General features: G+C 35.2%; 3 protein-coding genes across 3 annotated transcripts; 2 read left to right on the top strand and 1 right to left on the bottom strand.

The window, feature by feature from the left end:
• The first annotated feature begins 285 nt into the window (after positions 1 to 285).
• LOC129755022 (uncharacterized protein F58A4.6-like) lies at positions 286 to 2275 on the top strand. The gene is made up of 3 exons (XM_055751321.1): positions 286 to 898; positions 971 to 1085; positions 1501 to 2275. Exons 1-3 carry the CDS (start codon positions 606 to 608, stop codon positions 1777 to 1779), a joined length of 687 nt encoding a protein of 228 aa, XP_055607296.1. The 5' UTR covers positions 286 to 605; the 3' UTR covers positions 1780 to 2275.
• LOC129755021 (bleomycin hydrolase-like) lies at positions 1884 to 13481 on the bottom strand. Its single transcript, XM_055751319.1, has 6 exons — positions 12996 to 13481; positions 4789 to 4946; positions 4343 to 4726; positions 3806 to 4281; positions 3613 to 3733; positions 1884 to 3218 (listed from the first exon to the last, which is right to left on the bottom strand). Exons 1-6 carry the CDS (start codon positions 13003 to 13005, stop codon positions 3000 to 3002), a joined length of 1368 nt encoding a protein of 455 aa, XP_055607294.1. The 5' UTR covers positions 13006 to 13481; the 3' UTR covers positions 1884 to 2999.
• A 1517-nt stretch (positions 13482 to 14998) lies between these two features.
• Positions 14999 to 19448, top strand: LOC129755020 (GPI mannosyltransferase 2-like). The gene is made up of 3 exons (XM_055751318.1): positions 14999 to 15138; positions 16414 to 17295; positions 17420 to 19448. The coding sequence occupies exons 2-3, from the start codon at positions 16518 to 16520 to the stop codon at positions 18271 to 18273; spliced, it is 1632 nt and encodes a 543-aa protein (XP_055607293.1). The 5' UTR covers positions 14999 to 15138; positions 16414 to 16517; the 3' UTR covers positions 18274 to 19448.
• Positions 19449 to 21314: the final 1866 nt, after the last annotated feature.

Below are 21314 nucleotides of genomic sequence, written 5' to 3'. Positions count from 1 at the left end.
AAAAAATGCGCGAATTACGGCTTGCACCGAATGCGACTTTTTAACGCCGCTTCAAGGTGAGTTCTTTAAAAAAATTGTGCCTACCGAGAATCGAAATTAGTGTCAAAGGCTAGTTTAAACAATTGCCCCAATCAAGTTAGACAACGGGGATGGTTAACTCCCCTTCTCCGCTAAAGTTTTCCAAGGGATATGTGTACGGCTCCTAATATTTAGTCAACATGATAAAAAAACTTGCGAAAAAACACATTCTGTTTTAAAAAAAAATATGAGCATTATTGGATAACTCACCTCATAACTGTTTAAAATTCGTTCAATTGGGTTTTAAACCGTCCAAACAGAATTTTTCTTCAGTGGAACTTGTGGGTTATTGCCTTCAAAATTGTGTGTATTTAATACCCACTGTGTGCATTTATTACTGATATGGAAAACCTAGCTGCTGAGTAACTTTGCTTTAGTATGTAAAGTCCGATAGCACAAGCTTCCGTTGAAGTCTGCGCGTAATTTTGTAAACAAAAACTCAGCTGTGCCCGGTTCCGGATATCGAATATCCATCAGTTATTTTAAAATAGTTTTAAATATGTTCCTTTTCGCATTAGTTTTTTGAAATGATGTTCAAGTTCTATATCGTAGATTACACTTCAACTGTTGAGCAATACAGAATTATCAGAAATGGTCTTAAGAAGCGCACCCAAGACGATTCTGTAGAACTTAGAGTTTATAAAAAGGAAAAAGTCCTGACCGTTGATACTCTTCAACTGAACCGGTTCCTGGTGAATCTTTACTGTTTCATCGGCTTCCGCCTAAAAGTTGCACAATTTCTCAAAGAAATAGAACAACATGAGCAGTATCTGGCCATACGCACCGCTCCCCCATCGAGAGAACCCCTCGATTACAAATGGTATGCATATTTTTTATGTTTCTTATACATACGTTAAATGAAAAATGTTTTAACAAAGGTTTGATTTTTCAGGGGAGAACGAGCCAATCGCATGATGTGGGAAAGAATAGAATTGGATGAAATGATGTCCTGGTTGTCGACATTAGGGGGCGCGTTTTCTGCTTTAGGAGACTACAAACTGGCGTGTGTAAGTTCTGTTAATCGTACTATCGTCCTATCGAAACTCAACAAAATATTATAAGGTGTCGAACTTATTATAATTTCAATAGGTTTCACAGTTCAAACCTTGAATTCTATATAGTTTTTAAATGTTGACTTTTGATTCATTGCTGAACATCGCTTCTTTAACACCTCTACTATTTATACCTAACCCACATCCTAAACTTTTAGCGTTACATACTTTAATCTGAAAATCTATTTAATTTTCAAATCCAGAATTCTGGTCGAATTTGAAATTTGGAATATTTGCACATTTTTAGCCCTACAATGTTCAGAATTTCCTTATCGATTGCTGAACCGAATGAAACACTTTCAAGAAGAGAGTACTCTATGGTTTTTTTTTAAATTAACTACTTCTTAAAAACTATTTTTAACCCTCACAGGCAGACGTAGCTGGGCGCATATCGATTCAACAAATGCAACTTGCCAAGCGCTTAGGTGAACCAACAGTGATAGAACGTTGTCGGCTGTACATGGCGATAGCAATGATTCAAAAGTACAACTTTGCCGGCGCCAAAGAGCTGGTTCAGCAGGTTTACCGGAAGGCCAAGCGAGAGACCGAACCGGACACACGGTTACTGAAAATGTGCCTTGGGATTTGGTCCAAGCTAAGCTACGAGTACGATCTCTACCAGCGACGGCTAAATCGCCCCAAAATTTAGAACCAAAAAATTCTGTGCTTCGCATAAGTCGATTTTCAAAATACATAGAAGGAAGTGATATAGTAACAGTTTGAGTTTATGTAAGAAAAGAAAACAATCAATGATTACAATATCAATATCGTATTACACATGAATTTTATTTTCTTTATATCAAAAAATGTTATTTAAACCATTTTCTTCTACATTGCCACATACTTTTTTTTGTTTCAATAGGTACAAAGAGCGAATAATAAATTATTAATTACCTCGTTGCAACATGAGCCATTCCGGTGGCAGAAACTCCTGATCTTCGATTCCTTCTGAACGGAAAGAAGAGCTCCACTAGGATGTTGGTTTCTCATATAACGACTAGAGAACATCCAAATGCCGGTCAAAGGTCAAAGGTTTTGAACATGTTTTAACAAAATTAAATCGTTACTAATGAGCGATAATTTTACACAAATAAACTTCTCATCCAGGAAAACATGAAAGTAGAAGATTTCCGCAGCAACGGTAAGCAAGTTACGTTATCTTTACCAGGAGATCGATTAATTAGCATACCTACCTGCTACTCCAAAATTGCACTTTATTGAAGAAAATTTAATAAAACGTTTTCAAAATTTAAGAGTATCGCATGTTACAAAAAATTTAAATTAAAAAAAAATCAATATTACTCGAGAATGTTAGAACAGAATTGAATTTTTTATTTGAGTTCGTACAAAATGGGACTTTTTATGGATAAATGCAGATTGTGAGTCACGATACGAGTGCAGTAAGTTTGATGTGGACTCGAAAAGCAACGAAAAATAATTCCACTGGAATTTTCACTCACTCCACACAAATTTTAAATTCTCTAAAAGACTCCACAATCCCAGTGGCCGATTCCATTTATCTCTTTTTACGCATTTGAGATTCGTTTAACCCAAAATCATTCAAAATGATTAAGAAACGGATATTTCAGTAGCAGATTAAGAAAAAACAGTTTTATATTAGCTAGATAATAATAATTCTTTTTCACAAGAATAACTCGTTGGCCGCAGCTCTCAAGCGTTCCTAAACTTCTCTCTTACCCCGCACCAGAATTGATCATATCTAAATACGAGCTGAAAACGTTGTGTGTGTATGCTTATTGGGTTGGGGTGAGAATATCCATTATCTTGATTAATCAGCTTTTTCACGCTGATTTATAAACACAATTATTTTTTAGCGGGAGCATGTACGGTAATACCACGATCCTCTTCCTACTTGGCCAGTGTGCCCATCGGATCCCAGGCAGGAAGCACGGTTGGTGGTAGATCGAACACGTCCAGCACATCCTGCGGCACTATGCTTCGATCGACGACGACCTCGAACACGAACTCTTTGAACCATTCAGCGGTCATGATGAGGTAACCCTTCTCGCCTCGATCCTCACCCCACGAGTTCTCCACCCGGAACTTTGTCGGGCGACGAGTGTTTGGCTGTTGGGGTAGAAACACGAGAAACCAGACGAACAGTTACAATCGATATTTCGTTTGAAAAAGTTATGTTCAAACATTCTTTCCAGAAAATATCTTATTTTATATAACTCTAAGCAATCGGCCGTTAGGCTGCAATAAATAATTTCCTTTTTTGGCTACAATCACCTTAAAAACTAGCCGCGTGCTTATAGCCGATTACAGCACTAACAAGTGTACATTGAGTCTCGACTCTTCAAGAAACTGAATTGTTAGTGGTACTTATAGTTTTTTCAACAGCTCCAGCCTGCGCTGTCAGGCAAGTATGATAAAATTGACCGTTCTTCCCCACGTAATGGAATTTGCTTTTCTAGCGATCAAGAAAAACCTATAACTCTACTTAAAATGAAATACTCACATCAACAGACACTCCAGTGAATACCATCGCATGCGTCATCATCGATTCACCGTACAGTAAGCGGTCTGCTTTTTCCATTGTTGTTTGAATATCTACTCCGAAAACTAATTTGAAATCGTGACTGAAACGAGGGAAGGAGAAAAAAGTTGTACTCTATCTTATCCTTGAAGCCTTTCAACGGCGTTCCACATACATGTCCAGATCTTCAATACCCTGTTTTCCCGCGAAACGTTTGCTCACTTCACAACCGAACCAAACCGGTTCACCCAGCTGCAGTGCCTTGGTAACCAGGTCCAGTAGAGTCTCGACCGGTTGATTGTTATAAAGGACCGGTCGTCCACCAACCACGTTGCCCAAACAGTCAACAGTGTAAGAACGACCGTAGGAATTGATCGATCGTGGATCCGTTACCAGGCACACCTTATCATCGACATTGAAGTACGGTTTGACATACTTCTCGTAAAAATCTAACGGTTTGATGGGTCCGATGCTAAGATATTTCTTGCTCTTATCATAGTATTCCCAAGTGAACTTCTCCGGTGGAATTCCTAAACAGATGCCGACAACGTTGTACACTTCGTTCATCTGTTTCTGAATTTGAGATTTTACTTGATCGTCATTCGCCCCATCGGCGATGAGCGTGCGCAACTCTTTTGCGTATTCCCTCAGCTAGAATAGAAAGCAAACAAAAATTAACACAACCTTAAACCAAGAAGGAAAAAAAACTTACCTTGCTCTTGATGACCGAGTTCATGCGGGTACTCGACTCACAGCTGAAGCTTTCGGGAAAGCATTTTTTCGGCATAACTCCATGCTTGTTGATGAGGTTCACCAGCATGTCCCACTGGCCACCGTCACAGGTTGGATCGGACAACAGGAACGATACCAGCCTACCGTCGACTTCCTCGCCACGACGAGCCGTGTCAACAATGTTGTTCAGGAAGTAGTTTGCCCGTTCAATTTTATCCCAGTAGAACAAGTAAGCCTGGGAGAATTCGAACTCATCCAGGTTATACTGCTTGATGAACGGTATACGGATGCAGTTCAGTGCTGCAAACAACCAGCAACGGCCGGAACTCTTCTGATTTGTCAACGGTTTGCCTTCGTTTTCAATCTGCGCAAGAAACATGATTCAAAATCCGGTGGCTCATGATAATGGAAAAACTTTTGAATTACCTTATAAGTGAACACATGTTGCGTGTTTTCCAGTGTTTTACGTGACATGCACGCCTCAAACGGATCGACCCTGGTGCACACGTTTTGTGCCAGAACGTTCTTCGGGCACTCGTAAAAGTCGGTTCTACATTTTTGAAAGAACTCTTCAGATAACGGTGCTGTGGATAAATGCAGATGCAAATAAAAAGCGACAATTAGAACCGATTTCAGCAGGTACTATACTCTTGATTTTTCGATGACAGTCTAATGGACAGAACAGCATCAGCTTGGAAAGAAACATGACACACAAGTGAACGACCCATCTACCCCGAATTCAACGGAATAGGAAAACGAGATTAGGAAGCTAAATTCAAGTTCATCCCAGCTGGAGAGGACTCAATGACTGTTTTCCCACAAACCGAAATGATAAGACATGTCGAGCGTACATGCAGCAGTAATTTGCACTAGGAAGTCGCAACTGATAACACCGCTAATTGTTATTCGATGGCCGTCGATTCAAAGGATTTAGAATAATAAAATTAAGCAGCAAGGTCGTTTCTATAGCTTGCGCTGTCGTTATCAACAAAAGTGTACAATTTCGTATAACTGTGTTATACTGATCTTTTTTGCAAAAAAAAACTGATTTAACAAGAACGCATAAACTCTTCTAAAAGTGAAAATAATTTAAGGATGCAGCATAAAGTGGATACATTTATTTATAATTGCTGATCAGTTATTCTGTTAAAGGGAGAATTTGAATATTTCTTTGAATACATGAGCTAAACAATAACTATAACAACTGACCCAAAACTTATTCAAATTATGATTATAAGTATTTCAACGATAGTTTTTAAATTCAACTATCATTTTCGGTAAACATATTTTCTGAAATGGTGATCAATTTGGAATTCTGGTTTTAAGATTTTCATGAGCAAGTATCTGTCGATGTTGAAATTAAAAATAAATTTAAGTTTGCCTAAAACATCGAATTGTCGAAAAGAGAAAAAAAAAATTAAAACATAGATCCCCAAAACATCAAACAATTTTAAATAAAAATCAAATTTTGAATGGATTTGCCTTTGTGTTTTTGCCTTTCTTTCAGAAAGGTATAGTTATCGGTCGATTTGGGAGATCATCAATTATGGGTCTTAGATATACCTTTATAGGTACCTATCGAATCAGCTCGACGAGTTCTGATGATGTCTGTGTATTTGTGTGTATTTGTGTGAATTTTTGTAAACTTTGTTCTCGACGTTTTTGTGAAACTGAGCAGTACAATAAAACTGATTTTTATCTTGAAAATTTTGATTTTTTTTCTTCTTCAACCTATAAAAGAAAGAAAAAAATACAAAATAGTTTAAAAAAATTTTTTTCATAGTAAATATCAAAAATCATCTCTCCAAAAAACGTGTCAATTTGGCTTGCTAGCCACAACCAGCAATCACTAAAATCAAGATTATTGTATATATGACGTCATATTTTACATGACGTCATTAACATGATGGGCGCGCTCACTGTGTGCGGTGGTTAAAAGTACAGCCTCACTCACACTCATGATGTCATCATGCCGACAAAACGAGTAAGATGAAGTAGTAGAATGAATGAGAAAATTTCTTACATGCTAGATTATTGCAAATTATATTTTGAACCAGTTCAGTATAAACCGAACCGGTTTCAAAAATTGTTGAAGTCAAAACTCCAAACCACATTATAAAAATATGGATTTTCATATAGGGGTACCACCCCGAACTTAATAAATTCAATCGATGGGTGTAACGTCTGACATCGCATTTTTCTGCAGCGATGGCGGGCTTCGCTTCGATAGCCCAACGCTATATTCGCAAGCAAAGGTTTCCTTTAGAAGGAGAAACCACATAAGGGACGCGAGCGGAGCACACCATCTCAATTTCTCTCATACCGTTTGAGCTTATGTCGTTCGTGAGAGCATAAGAGAAATTGAGTTGGTGTGAATCGTCCGAATCATACGCACACAATTTCTCCATTTAGTAGCATTGACTCAAACTTTTAGCCTGTGCCCAAACCGCGATCGTTTTGTGCTAAAATTTTAGAAGGGTTATAAGACGCAAGCGGGAATCCGTCAGATAATTCTGTAGTAAATTTGTATAAGGACGAACGGGCAAAATGTGAACAAACCTAGCGCTGCATTTCATAAGGGCGAAACTAGCAGTCAGCTTCTCATTCCGAGCTGACTGCTAGTTTCGCGTTTGAAATATCAGAACATCTAATCAAATCCTGTTGGAACATCGCGATAAAATATAATAAATAAATAAATAATAAACAAAATAATGCGAAAAACAAAAAAAAATGAATAAATTGCACGAAAGTTTATGTGCAACAAAACTGCATATTACATCATTGCACAAAATCTATAAATCAAGTAACTTTTCATCAAATAAATCAATAAAATCAAGAATACAAAAGGTGAAATAACTCCCATCTTCCAAAATTTGGTTTTTAATCTTGTAATTTTTCGGATTTTAGATTTTTTTTAAATTTACATAAAACATTTCATACTTTATTTATCTCCCCCATCGGGTTTTTTTTTGTAAATTTCGGGGTGACAAAAGAAGAAATTGAAATGTAATGTAGTTCTTAGAATGGTAATTTTTCACTCAGCTGACAACTCCATTTGTTTACATTTGGCCGTACGTCTTTTTGAAATAATCGATACCGCTGCTGATCTCATGTTGGGTAGGGTAAATAGAATCTTATTGGAAAAAAATAATGTCATACTGGGATAAATTCATCTAGTAGTAGCATGTATCCTGACGAGACAAACATCAAAAATACATATTTTAAATATTGTCGAGTATAAGTTGTTATTAAGAAAATTGCCAAAATTGTCAAAAAATATTGTCAGTATGATGAAACAGGAAAAACTTTCCAAATCAACAAAATTAAAAAATTGACATAATTAGCAAAATTGACAAATTAGTAAAATTGTCAAAAATGAAAAAATTGACAAAATTGGCAAAATTGAAAAAAATTACAAAATTGACCCTATCGAAAATTTTACAAAATTGGGAATTTTACAGTGGACAAAATTGACTAAGTGGACAAAATTGGAAAAAAATGACAGAATTGACAGAACGTATTGTCAAAATTGACAAAATATATTATCAAAATTGATGAAACAGAAAAAACTGTGCCAATTGGCAAAATTGACAAAGTTGATAAAATTGACATAATTGAAAAAAAATGACAAAATTAACAAAATTGAAAAAAATGAAAAAAATGACAATTTTGACAAAATTTAAAAAAATTGACAAAATTGACAAAAATTACAAATTTGACAAAATTGAAACAATTGACAAAATTGAAAAAAAAATTACAAAATTGACCAAATCGACAAAATTAACAAGATTTACTTAGTGGACAAAATTGAAAAAAATTGACAAAATTGAAAAAAATTTACAAAACATAGTGTCAAAATTGACAAAACATATTGTCAACATTGACAAAACATATTTTCAAAATTATTGAAGCAGAAAAAAACTGTGCTGATTGACAAAATTGGCAAAATTGACAGTATTGAAATAATTGACAAAATTGTGACAAATTTGACAAATTAACAAAATTGACAAAATGTACAAAAATTACAAAAATTACAAAATTGACGAAATTGAAAAAATTTAAAAAAATTTACAAAATTGACAAAATCGACAAAATTGACAAGTATGACTTAGTGGACAAAATTGAAAAATAATGGTTAAATTTACAAAACATATTGTCAAAATTGACAAAACATATTGTCAAATTGTTGAAACAAAAAAAATTGTGCCAATTGACAAAATTGGCAAAATTGACATAATTGAAAAAAATTGAAAAAATTGTGACAAATTTGACAAATTAACAAAATTTACAAAAATGACAAAAATTAAAAAATTGACAAAATTGAAAAAAATGAAAAAATTATACAAAATTGACCAAATCGACAAAATTGACTTAGTGGACAAAATTGAAAAAAATTGACAAAATTGAAAAAATTGACAAAACAATATGAATTGATGAAACAGATAAAAACTGTGCAAAATTAACAAAATTGAAAAACTTAACAAGATTGCAATTTGTCTTTATTGTCGAATTTGTCAAGCTTTTCAATCTTGTCAATTTTTTCAAATTTTGTCGATTTGGTCTATTTTGTAAATTTCTTTCAATTTTCTAATTTTTATCATTCTGTTAATTTTGTCAATTTGTCAAATTTGTCACAATTTTGTCAATTTTTTCAATTACGTCAAATGACAAAACTCTCCAAAACGAAAATATGTAAAAAAATTAAATTGAAAACAAAATTTACTAGTTACAAAATGACACTTTTGACAAAATTTGACCTTTTGACTAAGGTGACGAAAATTTTACAATGGAACCAGTTTCAGTATTAACCGAACTGGTTTCCATTATTAGGAACCGAAGTTCCAATTGTTTTGCCATCAATGACTCTTCAATTACAATCCAATCGATGGGTGTAACATCTGACATCGCATTTTTCTGCAGCGATGGCGGGCTTCGCTTCGATAGCCCAACGCTATATTCGCAAGCAAAGGTTTCCTTTAGAAGGAGAAAACACATAAGGGACGCGAGTGGAGCACACCATCTCAATTTCTCTCATACCGTTCGAGCTTATGTCGTTCGTGAGAGCATGAGAGAAATTGAGTTGGTGTGAATCGTCCGAATCATACGCACACAATTTCTCCATTTAGTAGCATTGACTCAAAATTTTAGCCTGTGCCCAAACCGCGATCGTTTTGTGCTAAAATTTTAGACGAGTTAAGACGCAAGCGAGAATCTGTCAGATGATTTTGTAATAAATTTGGAAATGGGCGAACGCGCAAAATGTAAACAAACCTAGCGTAGCATTTCATAAGGGCGAAACTAGCAGTTAGCTGGGAACGAAAAAAACGCGTTTGATAATTCGGAACATCTAATCAAATCCTGTTGAAGCAACGTGAGGGGGGGGGGGGGGGGGGAGTAGGGATGGGGAGCTGATAATAAAAAATTATGGGAAAAACAAATTCATTGGAATAAATTGCACGAAATGTTGTGTGCAACAAAATTGCATATTACATCATTGCACAAAATCTATAAATCAAGTATTAATTTTTCATCAAATAAATCAATAAAATCAAGAATACAAAATGTGAAATAACTCCCATCTTCCAAAATTTGATTTTTTATCTTGTAATTTTTCGGATTTTGGATTTTTTTTTTCAAAATTTACATAAAATATTTCAAATTTTATTTATCTCCCACTTCGGGATTTTTTTGTTAATTTTGGAGTGACAAAAAAAGAAATTGTGCTGTAATGTAGGTCTTCGAACGGTACTTTTTCACCCAGCTGACAACTCCATTTGTTTACATGTGGCCGTACGTCCTTTTGAAATAATCGATACCGCTGCTGATCTCATGTTGGGTAGGGAAAATAGAATCTTATTGGAAAATAATGTCATACTGGGATCAATTCATCTAGTATTAGCATTCTCTGTGGTATTAGCATGAATCCTGACAAGTTGTTGAAAACAAATATCAAAAATACATAATTTAAATATTGTCGAGTTTAAGTTGTTATTAAGATATTGACAAAATTGACTAAACATATTTTGAAAATTAATGAAACAGAAAAAAACTGTCCAAAATGGCAAAATTAAAAATTGACAAAATTGGCAAAATTGATAAGATTGACAAAATTGATAAAATTGATAAAATTCACAAATCAGGATAACTCAGGACATTTTGAAGGCAAATTTTCTAAAATCAGGACCATTCGAAAGTTTTGGAAAATTAGGACAACCTCTTGAAAGTCATAACAAATCCTAGAAATCATGACACCTGGCACCCCTGACGTGCATTACAATTGTTCAGTTGTTGTTGTTGTTTCTCTTGTGCTCAGAGGTGCCAAGAATCCTGATTAATGAGGATTTGTCCTGATTTTCGAGAGACCGTCCTATTTTTTTTTAAACTCTCGAGTTGTCCTGGTTTTTTGAATTGGTGCATAAAATGTTCCGAATTGTCCTGATTTTTATGAAAACCTCTCAAATTTAAACGAATTTGTATTTAAACTATGAGAAAATCGAATAAATCTATTATAAAATAGTTGAATCAAATTAACAGAGGAAAATCTTCGGTTCAGATGATATTTAAATGGTGTTTTTTTAGTTTTTTATTTAAAGGTTTGTTTAGTTTAAAGAATAAACCCTTTGTTCCAAAATTATTTCTTCAGAATCAAACTCATTACATACATTATTTCAAAGTAAAAGAAGTTTGTTTCAATAGAACTTTTTTTTTTATCAAAATCAATTTTGTTTTGGTTTCAACGCCAAGTTTTCTCTAAGTGAATGATAAAATTATAAATATGTCTTAACTTACAAAATTGACAAATTTCTTAAACTTGACAAATTAAACCAAAATGACAAACATGACAAATTTGGAAAAAAAAAATGACAAACATAACCAAAATGACGAAATTTAGAAAATGACAAATTTCACTTAATTGACCAAATTCGCAAATTTTAGAAAAGAATAAAAATCTGTTAAATTTTCAAAATTTCACAAAACTGAACAAAATCGCAAGAATAACATAATTAATTTTTTTTTTACAAAAATAATACATCTTACAAAACTGACCAAATTTTCAATAGACGCGTTCTTCTAAAAACAAATCTTGGGGACGGGGACGGGAACTACAAAGACTTGCATAGTGAGTTAGTTTCATATTCGGCAATAACATCTCGAGACCAATCGATCCTAACCCTTCGGATATCGTAAGTTACTCTACTTACGAATCCATCCTTTGAACGTCGCATCCAGCTGTAATTGAATGGATATGTGGTAACTTACGGTGATTTGTTGATGAAGCCTTAGCCACAACTGCGGAACGACTGTGCACCCAAGGTGGCTACCATACATACATACATACATACATACATACATACATACATACAAACAAAATTAACAAAAATTACATTAATTGACAATATTCACAAATCTGACAAATTGGATAACAATGACAAAAATGACAAAATGATTCAAACTTAATTTACAAAATTTACCAACTTGAAAATATTCCAACAAAACTGACACAAATATGACTTATAGATATATGTATCATGATTGAAAGTAAGTGAGATGCAAATATGATGCAACCCAACTATTTTTTGCAAATCCCCGTATCCTGCACTCCAGAGGTTTCTCAGAATAAACGTTGAATCATTTGAAACACATGGGTGGGCATCCTTTTTTTTAAATAGTATTTTTTAATATGATTTCCGGTTTTTATTAGGAATTTTGTATATTGTGTCTTGCATATGCATCCAAACATAATTAACAATCTGTAAGAAAGGCTACAATCCACTGTCAAGTGTATTAAATCGGGTTTTATTATTTGGTGACAAGCCAAAACCAAACCTTTTTCAATACCAAGATGTCGATACAAGTAAAATTTTATACAAGTTTTTCAAACTTTGTTGCATGTCATATGTGTGTAGGTACTTTTTTAAAACTTTTATAAATGCTTGTTTCAACCATGTTCGCATTCTTTTCAGACAAGGATTAAAAAAAATCAGAAATTGTAACTTTCGTTTGTTTTCTGTCCGCACTGCTATTATTTCGTACAACCATTTAACCATTTAAATACCAGGCAGGAGTAATTTAAAAAAAAGTTACCGACCGACTTTTATTTAAGGCCCGGATATTTGATTGGTCAGAGCCGAGGATTTAGTTCAACCCGTTTTATAAAAAAAAATAACGAGATTGTATATTACTGGACCTTCAGATAAGTTTTTTATCAAAGAATGCAAACACAATTCTGCAAGCTCGTATTCTCAAGTAGCACAATCAACCATAACGTCAGTCACGTAAATGTACAGCAAATGTGCAAGCAGGCATGTGTAAACAATACCTATTTATTTAATGGCCATCGGGTCGAGGTAACGCGCAAAATATAGGACCACAAACGGACTTTTGCATTTTCAAAAACACCACATCATGTAGGGTGGAAAGCGAGAATTCGTCAGCAAGTTGAATTTTACCGCAACAAAGAGAATCAGGAAAAAATTAGGCCAGACAAACAAAAATGTCGACCATGGTTGAATCACACACACATTTTTTCCTCCTTTCTTATTAGCAATGCGGCCCCCGATTTACGGAGAACTAAAATTTTATAATTACATAAGTCACGCAATAGTTAGCGAATAAATTAATTGTCAACTTACTTGGAAACATCACGGAGAATTGCTCGTTGTTTTCAGTTCTGAAAATCCGTTTTAATCCACAACGGTAAAGCCGAATATCTTTCGTCACCTCTAGCTAGCAGGCTGTGACTGGTTTTACTCGATGTACCGCTTACTACTAGGGCTGCCTCCGCAACGGTGTGTGTCAGTCAATGGATTGCTTTTGCTTTGCTTTTCCTTTTCTTTCGACTTTATGGGATGACTCGTCCAACTCGAACCGGACCGCACCGAACGCGAGAGAAAACAGCACTTTATTAATTTGTGCTGTTATGGAGCAGGGGAGATTATTTATTAAAATATGCAGCGGACATTCGTTCTCGTAACCAGCCCCACTTTGAATGCTTCAGCGCAGCGAAAAACGAAAAACAGAATTCAATCAGAAAGCTGGTTCTCCAGTCCGTTCCAGTGATTTGGCGACCTAATCGAAAGTGCACTTCGTCGGATGCAATGAAATTGAAGAAAGAGGCTCGGCGCAAGGGCCTTCTTCCGAGTCATGATATTCCTCTCTCTCCAAGCTAGTGATTCTCAAAGTTCAAAAGACCACTTCCGGTGCGAGTAAACAGCAGTCATCTAAAAATGTCTGAAACAATTTTATCTCATTCTAATATTGTTTAACAAGAAATATTGATATATTGCTCATTTTCAAGACAAATGAAAGATTGACTACCGGTCAGTTCTATGAAAAATATCGAATTTTGAAAGACAATTTGAACGAGATTGGACCGTTGTGCTTCGTACTCTCTTGGCTCTCACTCTCGCTTCAAATCTTCGGATCCGTTCGACAGCAACAAATTTTTAAATCGCTCCAAGTTTCAGCCCACAGTAATATCTCTTTTGCGAGAACGGTGGGTTATTTTAGGATTTTTTTTAATATTTTCAGCAGAGTTTTAAAGAATCAACCAAAGGAAATATATTAAATAAATATTTTGAAATAAGATAATGCTATTTTTCGTTAGTAATTTTAAGAAATCGTAAATATTGAATTTTATTTATTTTTTGCATATTTTTGATTTCATCTTAACACAGCAGATAAAGGAATCAGATAAATTTTCTAATTGAAAATCACAAGTTTTCATGGAGTCTAATATAGGATTAATAAATAAATGTCTTAATACTTAATTCCAGAGTGGGCTTGTGATATAGCTCAGTTGGCAAGTCTGTTGTCTCCTGAGCCGATGTCCGCGAGTTCGAGCCCAAGAGTAAACATCGAACACAGTTGTACCGAATAGTTTTTCAATAACGATCCGCCAACTGTAACGATGATAAAGTCGAGAATGCCATAAAGATGGTAAAACGACTATAATCGAAACAAAAAAAAATCCAGAGTTTGTGTATATTAATTTTGTATGAGCCTTTGACCATGTTTTGAGAAAATCGATGTAAAAGTTCTGAATCACATTTTCAATTTTCATTTTATGAATATGTTGTTTCAGTTGATCCGTAAATTTGTCAACGTCAAACTTAAAAGTGGACCCAAAAAATGCTGACGTACTGAAATCTACGTAAATTAAGGTTTACTCAATGAATCTTTAGTTTTTCATTTGAATTTGATTGAAGAAATACTCAAAACAAAATAATCCTTTCAACTAGTACGCGGGAATTACTCGGGAATTGTAAAGTGGACCCAAAAAATGCTGACGTACTGAAATCTACGTAAATTAAGGTTTACTCAATGAATCTTTAGTTTTTCATTTGAATTTGATTGAAGAAATATTCAAAACAAAATAATCCTTTCAACTAGTACGCGGGAATTACTTGGAAATTAATTAAATTATTCAAGTAATATTTTGAATAAAAATTGAGAAAAAATTCTTTTGGAAATTGGAAAACGTAAACATGAGTAATTCGTCCTGAATGTGTAGCTCAGTCGCAAAAGGGATATTCCTTGTAAACAAACAACAGTAGAGGGCTCTCAAAAACAAAAAAACTTCCAAATTTTCTGTCGTCACAAAAAAAATCTGTCAAAACATGTCGATCTCGCGTTCGCAGTGCTCTGATTTTTAATTCTCAACTTTAATTTTGAATAAAATTATAAATATTTTGCTTTGTGAATCAAAATGCTAGCTGCATCATATTTTGAATTGTACTGCTGATTTCACGCGAAAGGCGAGCCTCCGCAGCAAAGGTATGTAGCAATTTTTTTGTAAGCAATAAAAGTTAGCTAGTTTTTTAAGCCAAAGGTCACCCTTGCAAAATTAATATCGACTAGAAATTTTTCATTCAACCATTTTTATATTAACTTCTATTTCCTTTGAGCTGAATTTGCGGGTAAAACGATTTTGTTTAGAAAAAATAAATAATAAAAAAAAAAAAATAAATAATAAATAGATCGATCAAAAAAGGATGAAAAATATGTGAACAACAAGAGGGTAAAAGTTAATATAAGCCGAATTTTAACACCGATATTCGGTGAATGACTATCGTACGTAGATTCCTAATATGGAATATTTTATGGCATACCTACTCTTACAAGTTTCAAAACTTTAAACTTGAAGTATAAATATTAAATTACTATAAAAAAAATCTGTAGATATGTATTAGAATAAATCGTAGAAACAGTAAGTTCCTTGAAAAGAGGAATAGAATCTCTCTCCAGATTAGGAAGTCTCAGACACGATTGCATCACAACTCCGGTAATCCATTTCGCGGTATTCATATTTGCGGTATGGCATTTCGCTTATGAACCTATTTGACGGTTTACCATTTGGCATTTGGCCCTTTTGGCGGTTTGCCATTAAGCGGTTTGTAACACTACGCTGTTTCCCAATTTGTGAATGAGTCTATTTGGTGGTATAGATGATTGGCTGAGTCACTTTGCGATTTGTTTCAAATGTGCAAAAGGTCGTCAGAAAAATATCGATCAGAACTACGAAGATGCCTCCTCACGCTGCGCCTTCGAACTAGAATGATGTATGGTCCTTACGTTTCGCGTTGCGGACCGGGCTAGGGGATTGTTCCTACCTTTAGGCAAACCTTGAAACACGGGTTCCTGCATCCTCGATGCAACGCCGCAAAATTTAAAAAGAAATCTTGCGAGTTATATTAAATACTCACCACACGGTAAGCTGAAATTATGCCAAATGGCTTTATGCCAAATGGCTTTTATACCAAATGGCTTTTATGCAAAATCGCTTAGATGGCAATTGCCTTTATGCCAAATGGCTTTATTCCAAATGTTGTTTCACTCCCTTTGTTCTTGTACCGTTATGGTTGTACCATAATTTTAAAATGAAATTGTAATTTCTTAATTTTTTTTTGTATTCTGTGATTTTGATTGAATTGTGCTATTGGATTCTAAAATGGCGAAATTGTTCTGTTGGTTCTCTTTCAAAAATTTGTTTACAATAAATTTTCTTTGAGAAACAATCATGATATTAAGTGAAAAATTTTCCCATTTTAGGATCCAACGGTAGTTGCTACGCTCGTACAACCCCTTCTCGCCGGAAGTCAATGTGAAGTTTGTCAATGTGTTGTGTCGGAAAAGAGTGAGAAACGAATCCTGCAATGACCAAGAATAGCAATCATCAACCAGCGTCTAAGAACAAAAATCACAGCCATGATAATTCCAACAACGGCCAGCACAATGCTAACACCAAACAACACAGCCACTCAGCGTCGTCCTCTAAAGCACCACCTAAAGCGAGGCAGCATCCGATGGCACAAACTACAACCAGCTGGCACATCTCGATAACCTCCCTGGCCATCATCAGCCGCTTGTTGATTCTACTCTTGCAACTAGTAGCTAATTTGCTTATTCCGGATCACGATGCTGGCGTCTTTGTTGCTCCGAGAGATCCCTCTGCCCCAAGTGGGAAGCTTGATGGCATTCTTCAGACTCTTTTCGGTGGACTACATCGATGGGACGCCCAATATTTCCTACACATTTCCGAGCATGGGTACTCGTACGAAAACACTCTTGCTTTCTTTCCTCTATTTCCGTTCATTATCAAGTTAATGACCACCAGTCTAGGTGGTACGACCGAAATAGTATCCTATCGGGAGCTTTCGCTGGTACTGGCCATCCTACTGAACCAGATGTGTTTCGTGCTAGCAGCCAAGGCACTATATCGTTTGAGTAATCTGGTGCTGGGAAATAAAAAGAAGAGCGAACTTGCAGTCATATTGTTCTGCTTCAACCCTTCTTCAATATTCTTCAGCGCCCCGTACACAGAAAGCTTGTACGCATGGCTTTCCTTCACCGTAATGGCCCAGTGCATCGACGACATCAATTCGGTGTTCATAACGATTCCGCTCAGTTTGAGTATTTTGTGCCGATCGAATGGTAAGTTTTTTATACCACGAAGATAAATCAAACCGGTCTTAAATCAAAACTTGTTTAGAAAAAATCCAATCATATTTAGTATTTTAGAAACCATTATTGATACTTGATGTTTCCACTTTTTCAGGTATACTGAACATCGGCTTCCTGCTTTTCTTTACTGCAAGACGTATCCTGTCACAAAATTCGTTTCACAACATCATCTGCATCGGATCTAAGTTGTTTTCAATTCTAATCATTATCATATTTCACTACGGGATAGTGCAGGTCTACTATTATTATCTGTTTTGCTTCGAGCAGAAGTTTAGTTTTCCAGCACATGTCAAAGACTATGGAATGGTCAATGGACTGGTGCTAGCTGGTAACAAAACAGCGACATCTTCTCCGTGGTGCTCCAACTTCTTACCTTTGTCTTATTCGTACGTTCAAAGCCACTACTGGGATGTTGGGTTTATGAAGTACTATCAGATAAAGCAACTACCTAACTTTCTCCTCGCCTTACCAGTGATTTATCTAATCGTAAGTAATTCCTACAATTATATCATCGAAAATTGGGACTACTGTGCCCGATTAGGATTGTTCCGAGTTAACAAAAAGCAAGTCAAGTGTATGAAAAGCTATGACCGTTTGGCATTTCCGTTTCTTGCTCACGGACTATTTCTAACATTGTTCAGCGTTTTGTTTGTTCACATTCAGGTCACCACTAGAATGGTGGCATCGTCCAGTCCACTTTTGTACTGGTTTGCAGCTGAGTATTTTACCGGTGATAGAGCATTCATAAAGAGACAGGTCATTAGGAAGCTTTCCAGACAGGTTCAATCGGGAACCGAATCATGCTCACATGTCGAGAATCATGTCGATTTAAGTGAAATTTTTGATTTCAGATTCATGAATTTCAAACAGCAAGCAATCTTGGTATATTTCATTAGCTACGTATTCGTAGGAACGGTGCTTTTTAGCAACTTCCTCCCTTGGACATAGAATTCTAATATTTTACAAAGTCGAGTTACTCATTTTTACAAAATATGCTTAACCAAATGTAACGATTAAAAATAGATAAAACAGAGACAATTATCTTTACACTATTCGAGGAGGGTATTACAATATCAATTATTAGCAAATACGTTTCTTTATTGAGACTTATAAATTATAAAAAATCCTTATCAAGAGGAAATAAACATAAATCAAACGAAAGAGTGAAATTTATTCTATTTATCAGAGGCTAGTGCTAGAAACCAGAAGCAACTTTTTTTAATCGTTCAATTTTTCTCAATAAATATCTTAAAATTTAAATATTGTGCAATAATGTTATTCTCATTAATTAGATTAAAAAATATTTGCTTCTTATCATAAAATTGAATAAAGCTATTATCAACATCAACAACGTGAGTTAAAGCTTGGTCAAAAAGAAGTACTTAAGCGAAACAATTTGTGCGAGCATTACATTGATTTGCTCCAGAATTAGGATAAGCTTTTTGGTCGATTTTAAGCCAATTTTATCACTAGAAATGTTATTAAATAGGGAAGATCGCTCTAAACAATCTATCAACGTTCGATTTACTATTGTATCTCTGTTTAAAATCGAGTATTATACAGGACTCTTTACAACATGTTTCACATACACTCATCTCTTAATGCCTTAATATATGAATATGTAACTATAATGGGAGAAAATTTATCACAAATCTATGCTCTATCAAACAGTGGAGTTCGAACCTTACAACTAGTGGAACAAAACGTACCTTAAACTATGGGGAAAGAAAGGAAACGAATTTTATTCTTAACGCTTGTTGGAATTCGAGGGTACCAAACTTTAGAATGGTGGTCCTCTTTCAACAGGTTTTACTGCAGTCGAGTTGAAACGCACTTTGTTATTCTTAGCATTTACAAAAATATTCATAACGATTTAAAATTTAAAATTTTTTAAACTATTTAAAATATTCATATTACAATACTTACATCTCTTGCTATACGATCGAGCTATATTTAAACAAAAAATTGTCACGTGCTAAAGCTACGTGTTTTCCGTTTTCTAGTCTCCGTATTACAACTTATAGCTTTTATGAATATCACGCGTTTTAAAGTTAAGTTCTCGTTTAGTTAGAATAGTAGTTTCAGAATTAAAAGCCAAAGTAACAGCGCATAAATAAGTAGATTATTTTAGACCAATAAAACCAATATGTTTCAATCGAGTTACTGTTTTTTTTATATTTCTGTAAACGATATCACCATCCCAAATTTTCATGTTTTTTTTGAAATTTTCAACAAAGGAGACTCAAAATATAATTGAAGTGCTACATTGAAGCAAACAGATAAATTGATCGAAACAAAACAAAGTTCAATTTCACTTAAAATTGCTTTTTGAAAATTCACTGGAACAGTCCAACTTGTTCGCCTGAAAGCTTATTTGTTTGTAGCAGATTCTCTAAGAACGCATCGTATGAGGCCCGGAGATGCTTTTGTGGTATTTGATCCAGGGCTGCTGCTTAACGTCGCTTCAGGACTTTTTCACCTTTGGAGTTAGGGTCCGGAGAAAACTTGCTGGTAGCTCCTAGCTTGAAATGAACCCCGTATAAAATGCTCTGAAATCCAAATTAGGATTTTCTTCGCTTTGCGAATTCTGCTGAAAAATCCAATCGAAGGAACCAAAATGGCGACTTTCCCTTGGTTCGACGATATTCTATAGATTTTCCAGAAATTATAAGCACACTCTCATAATAATAAAAAATATAGCTTTATTAAATTTTATTTAAATATTTTATTCGGCACACTGTATCATTATTTGTGTCCTACCTAACACTGTACTCTTATTTGATGAAAATCTTTAATCATAAGCCAGGCTTCGCACTTTTCCTCGAACATGGCTCATAAGCTTCTGCACAGTTGCATCACCCACCATTTTCACCGCTTTTGGCCAATCCTTTTTAAATTTTCCGATGTCATCAGCTGGTTTATGTATTTTCATAGCTTGGCTTTGGTCAAAGCCCAAAAATTCAGGATTAGCCGTGCCTCGGGGCAATTTGAAGAAAACAGACGTTTTGGCTTTTGTTCCACCCTAGTGTGTCTTTGGCGTAATGACATGATGCCAAATCGGGCCAAAATATGACGGGTCCATCATGCTATAGTTCTGGGCTTTCATTGTTTCCGAAGTGACGTGCTAGATATTTTTCCGCACTCGCAAATTACCTGCCATACCATCACCTTCTTGCCAAATTTTTCGGTGAAAATGTCCTCTGTTTCGGGGATATCCTTGTCCTTGTGTACAGTGAAGTATTTTGACCCAGGAAGGGTTTTATAGTTCAATTTCACATACGTTTCATCGTCCATGATAATGCCCCCAGAACTTTTGCAAAAATTTGAATCATACAGTTTCCGGGCTCTTGGTTTGACAGAAGCAGCTTGATTTCTGTTCCTTTTAGGTTTTTTCTGCTTCCGGTACGTCTTGAGCCCAAGTCGCTCTTTAGCACGCATCACGTTGGACGTCGAGGTTCCGACTTTTCTGGCCACATCCTGAACGGAAGCCGATGGTTTCTGTTTGTAGGCATCCCTGGCCTTTTTTTCGATAGCAGGACTTACAGGACCTGATTTTCGCCCACTCCTCGGTTTATCTTCAAATGTACAAGGTTCACCATATTTTTTAATAGCTGTCCGTACCACTCCTACGCTCACATCCTTTTTTTTTGGCCAATTTTCTCAATGATATTCCACTCACAGTACACCACTTGTGCACGATACTTTTTCTCTTCTCCGGAATAAGACCACGCATTTTGAAATGTAATCACAAAACGCTACGTATTTTAGTGAATTATCACCTTCAGAGACTATAACCAATCTTTACAGCCCACTCCAGAAAGTACCTAACTATTAAAACAAAAACAAATAAAGCAAGGATCTTCAAAGAACTTTTTTTACATAATAGCCAATAAAAAACCGCGTATCTTCCTCATTTTGAAAATCAGAACGTAGGTACGTTGATCTTTACCAGGTATCAGGTATCAGAATGGGGGTAGGCTTAATAGCGG

The sequence above is a fragment of the Uranotaenia lowii genome, chromosome 3, assembly GCF_029784155.1.
Source record: "Uranotaenia lowii strain MFRU-FL chromosome 3, ASM2978415v1, whole genome shotgun sequence".
Taxonomy (NCBI): domain Eukaryota; kingdom Metazoa; phylum Arthropoda; class Insecta; order Diptera; family Culicidae; genus Uranotaenia; species Uranotaenia lowii.
This window is presented reverse-complemented; position numbering and strand designations above follow the sequence as displayed.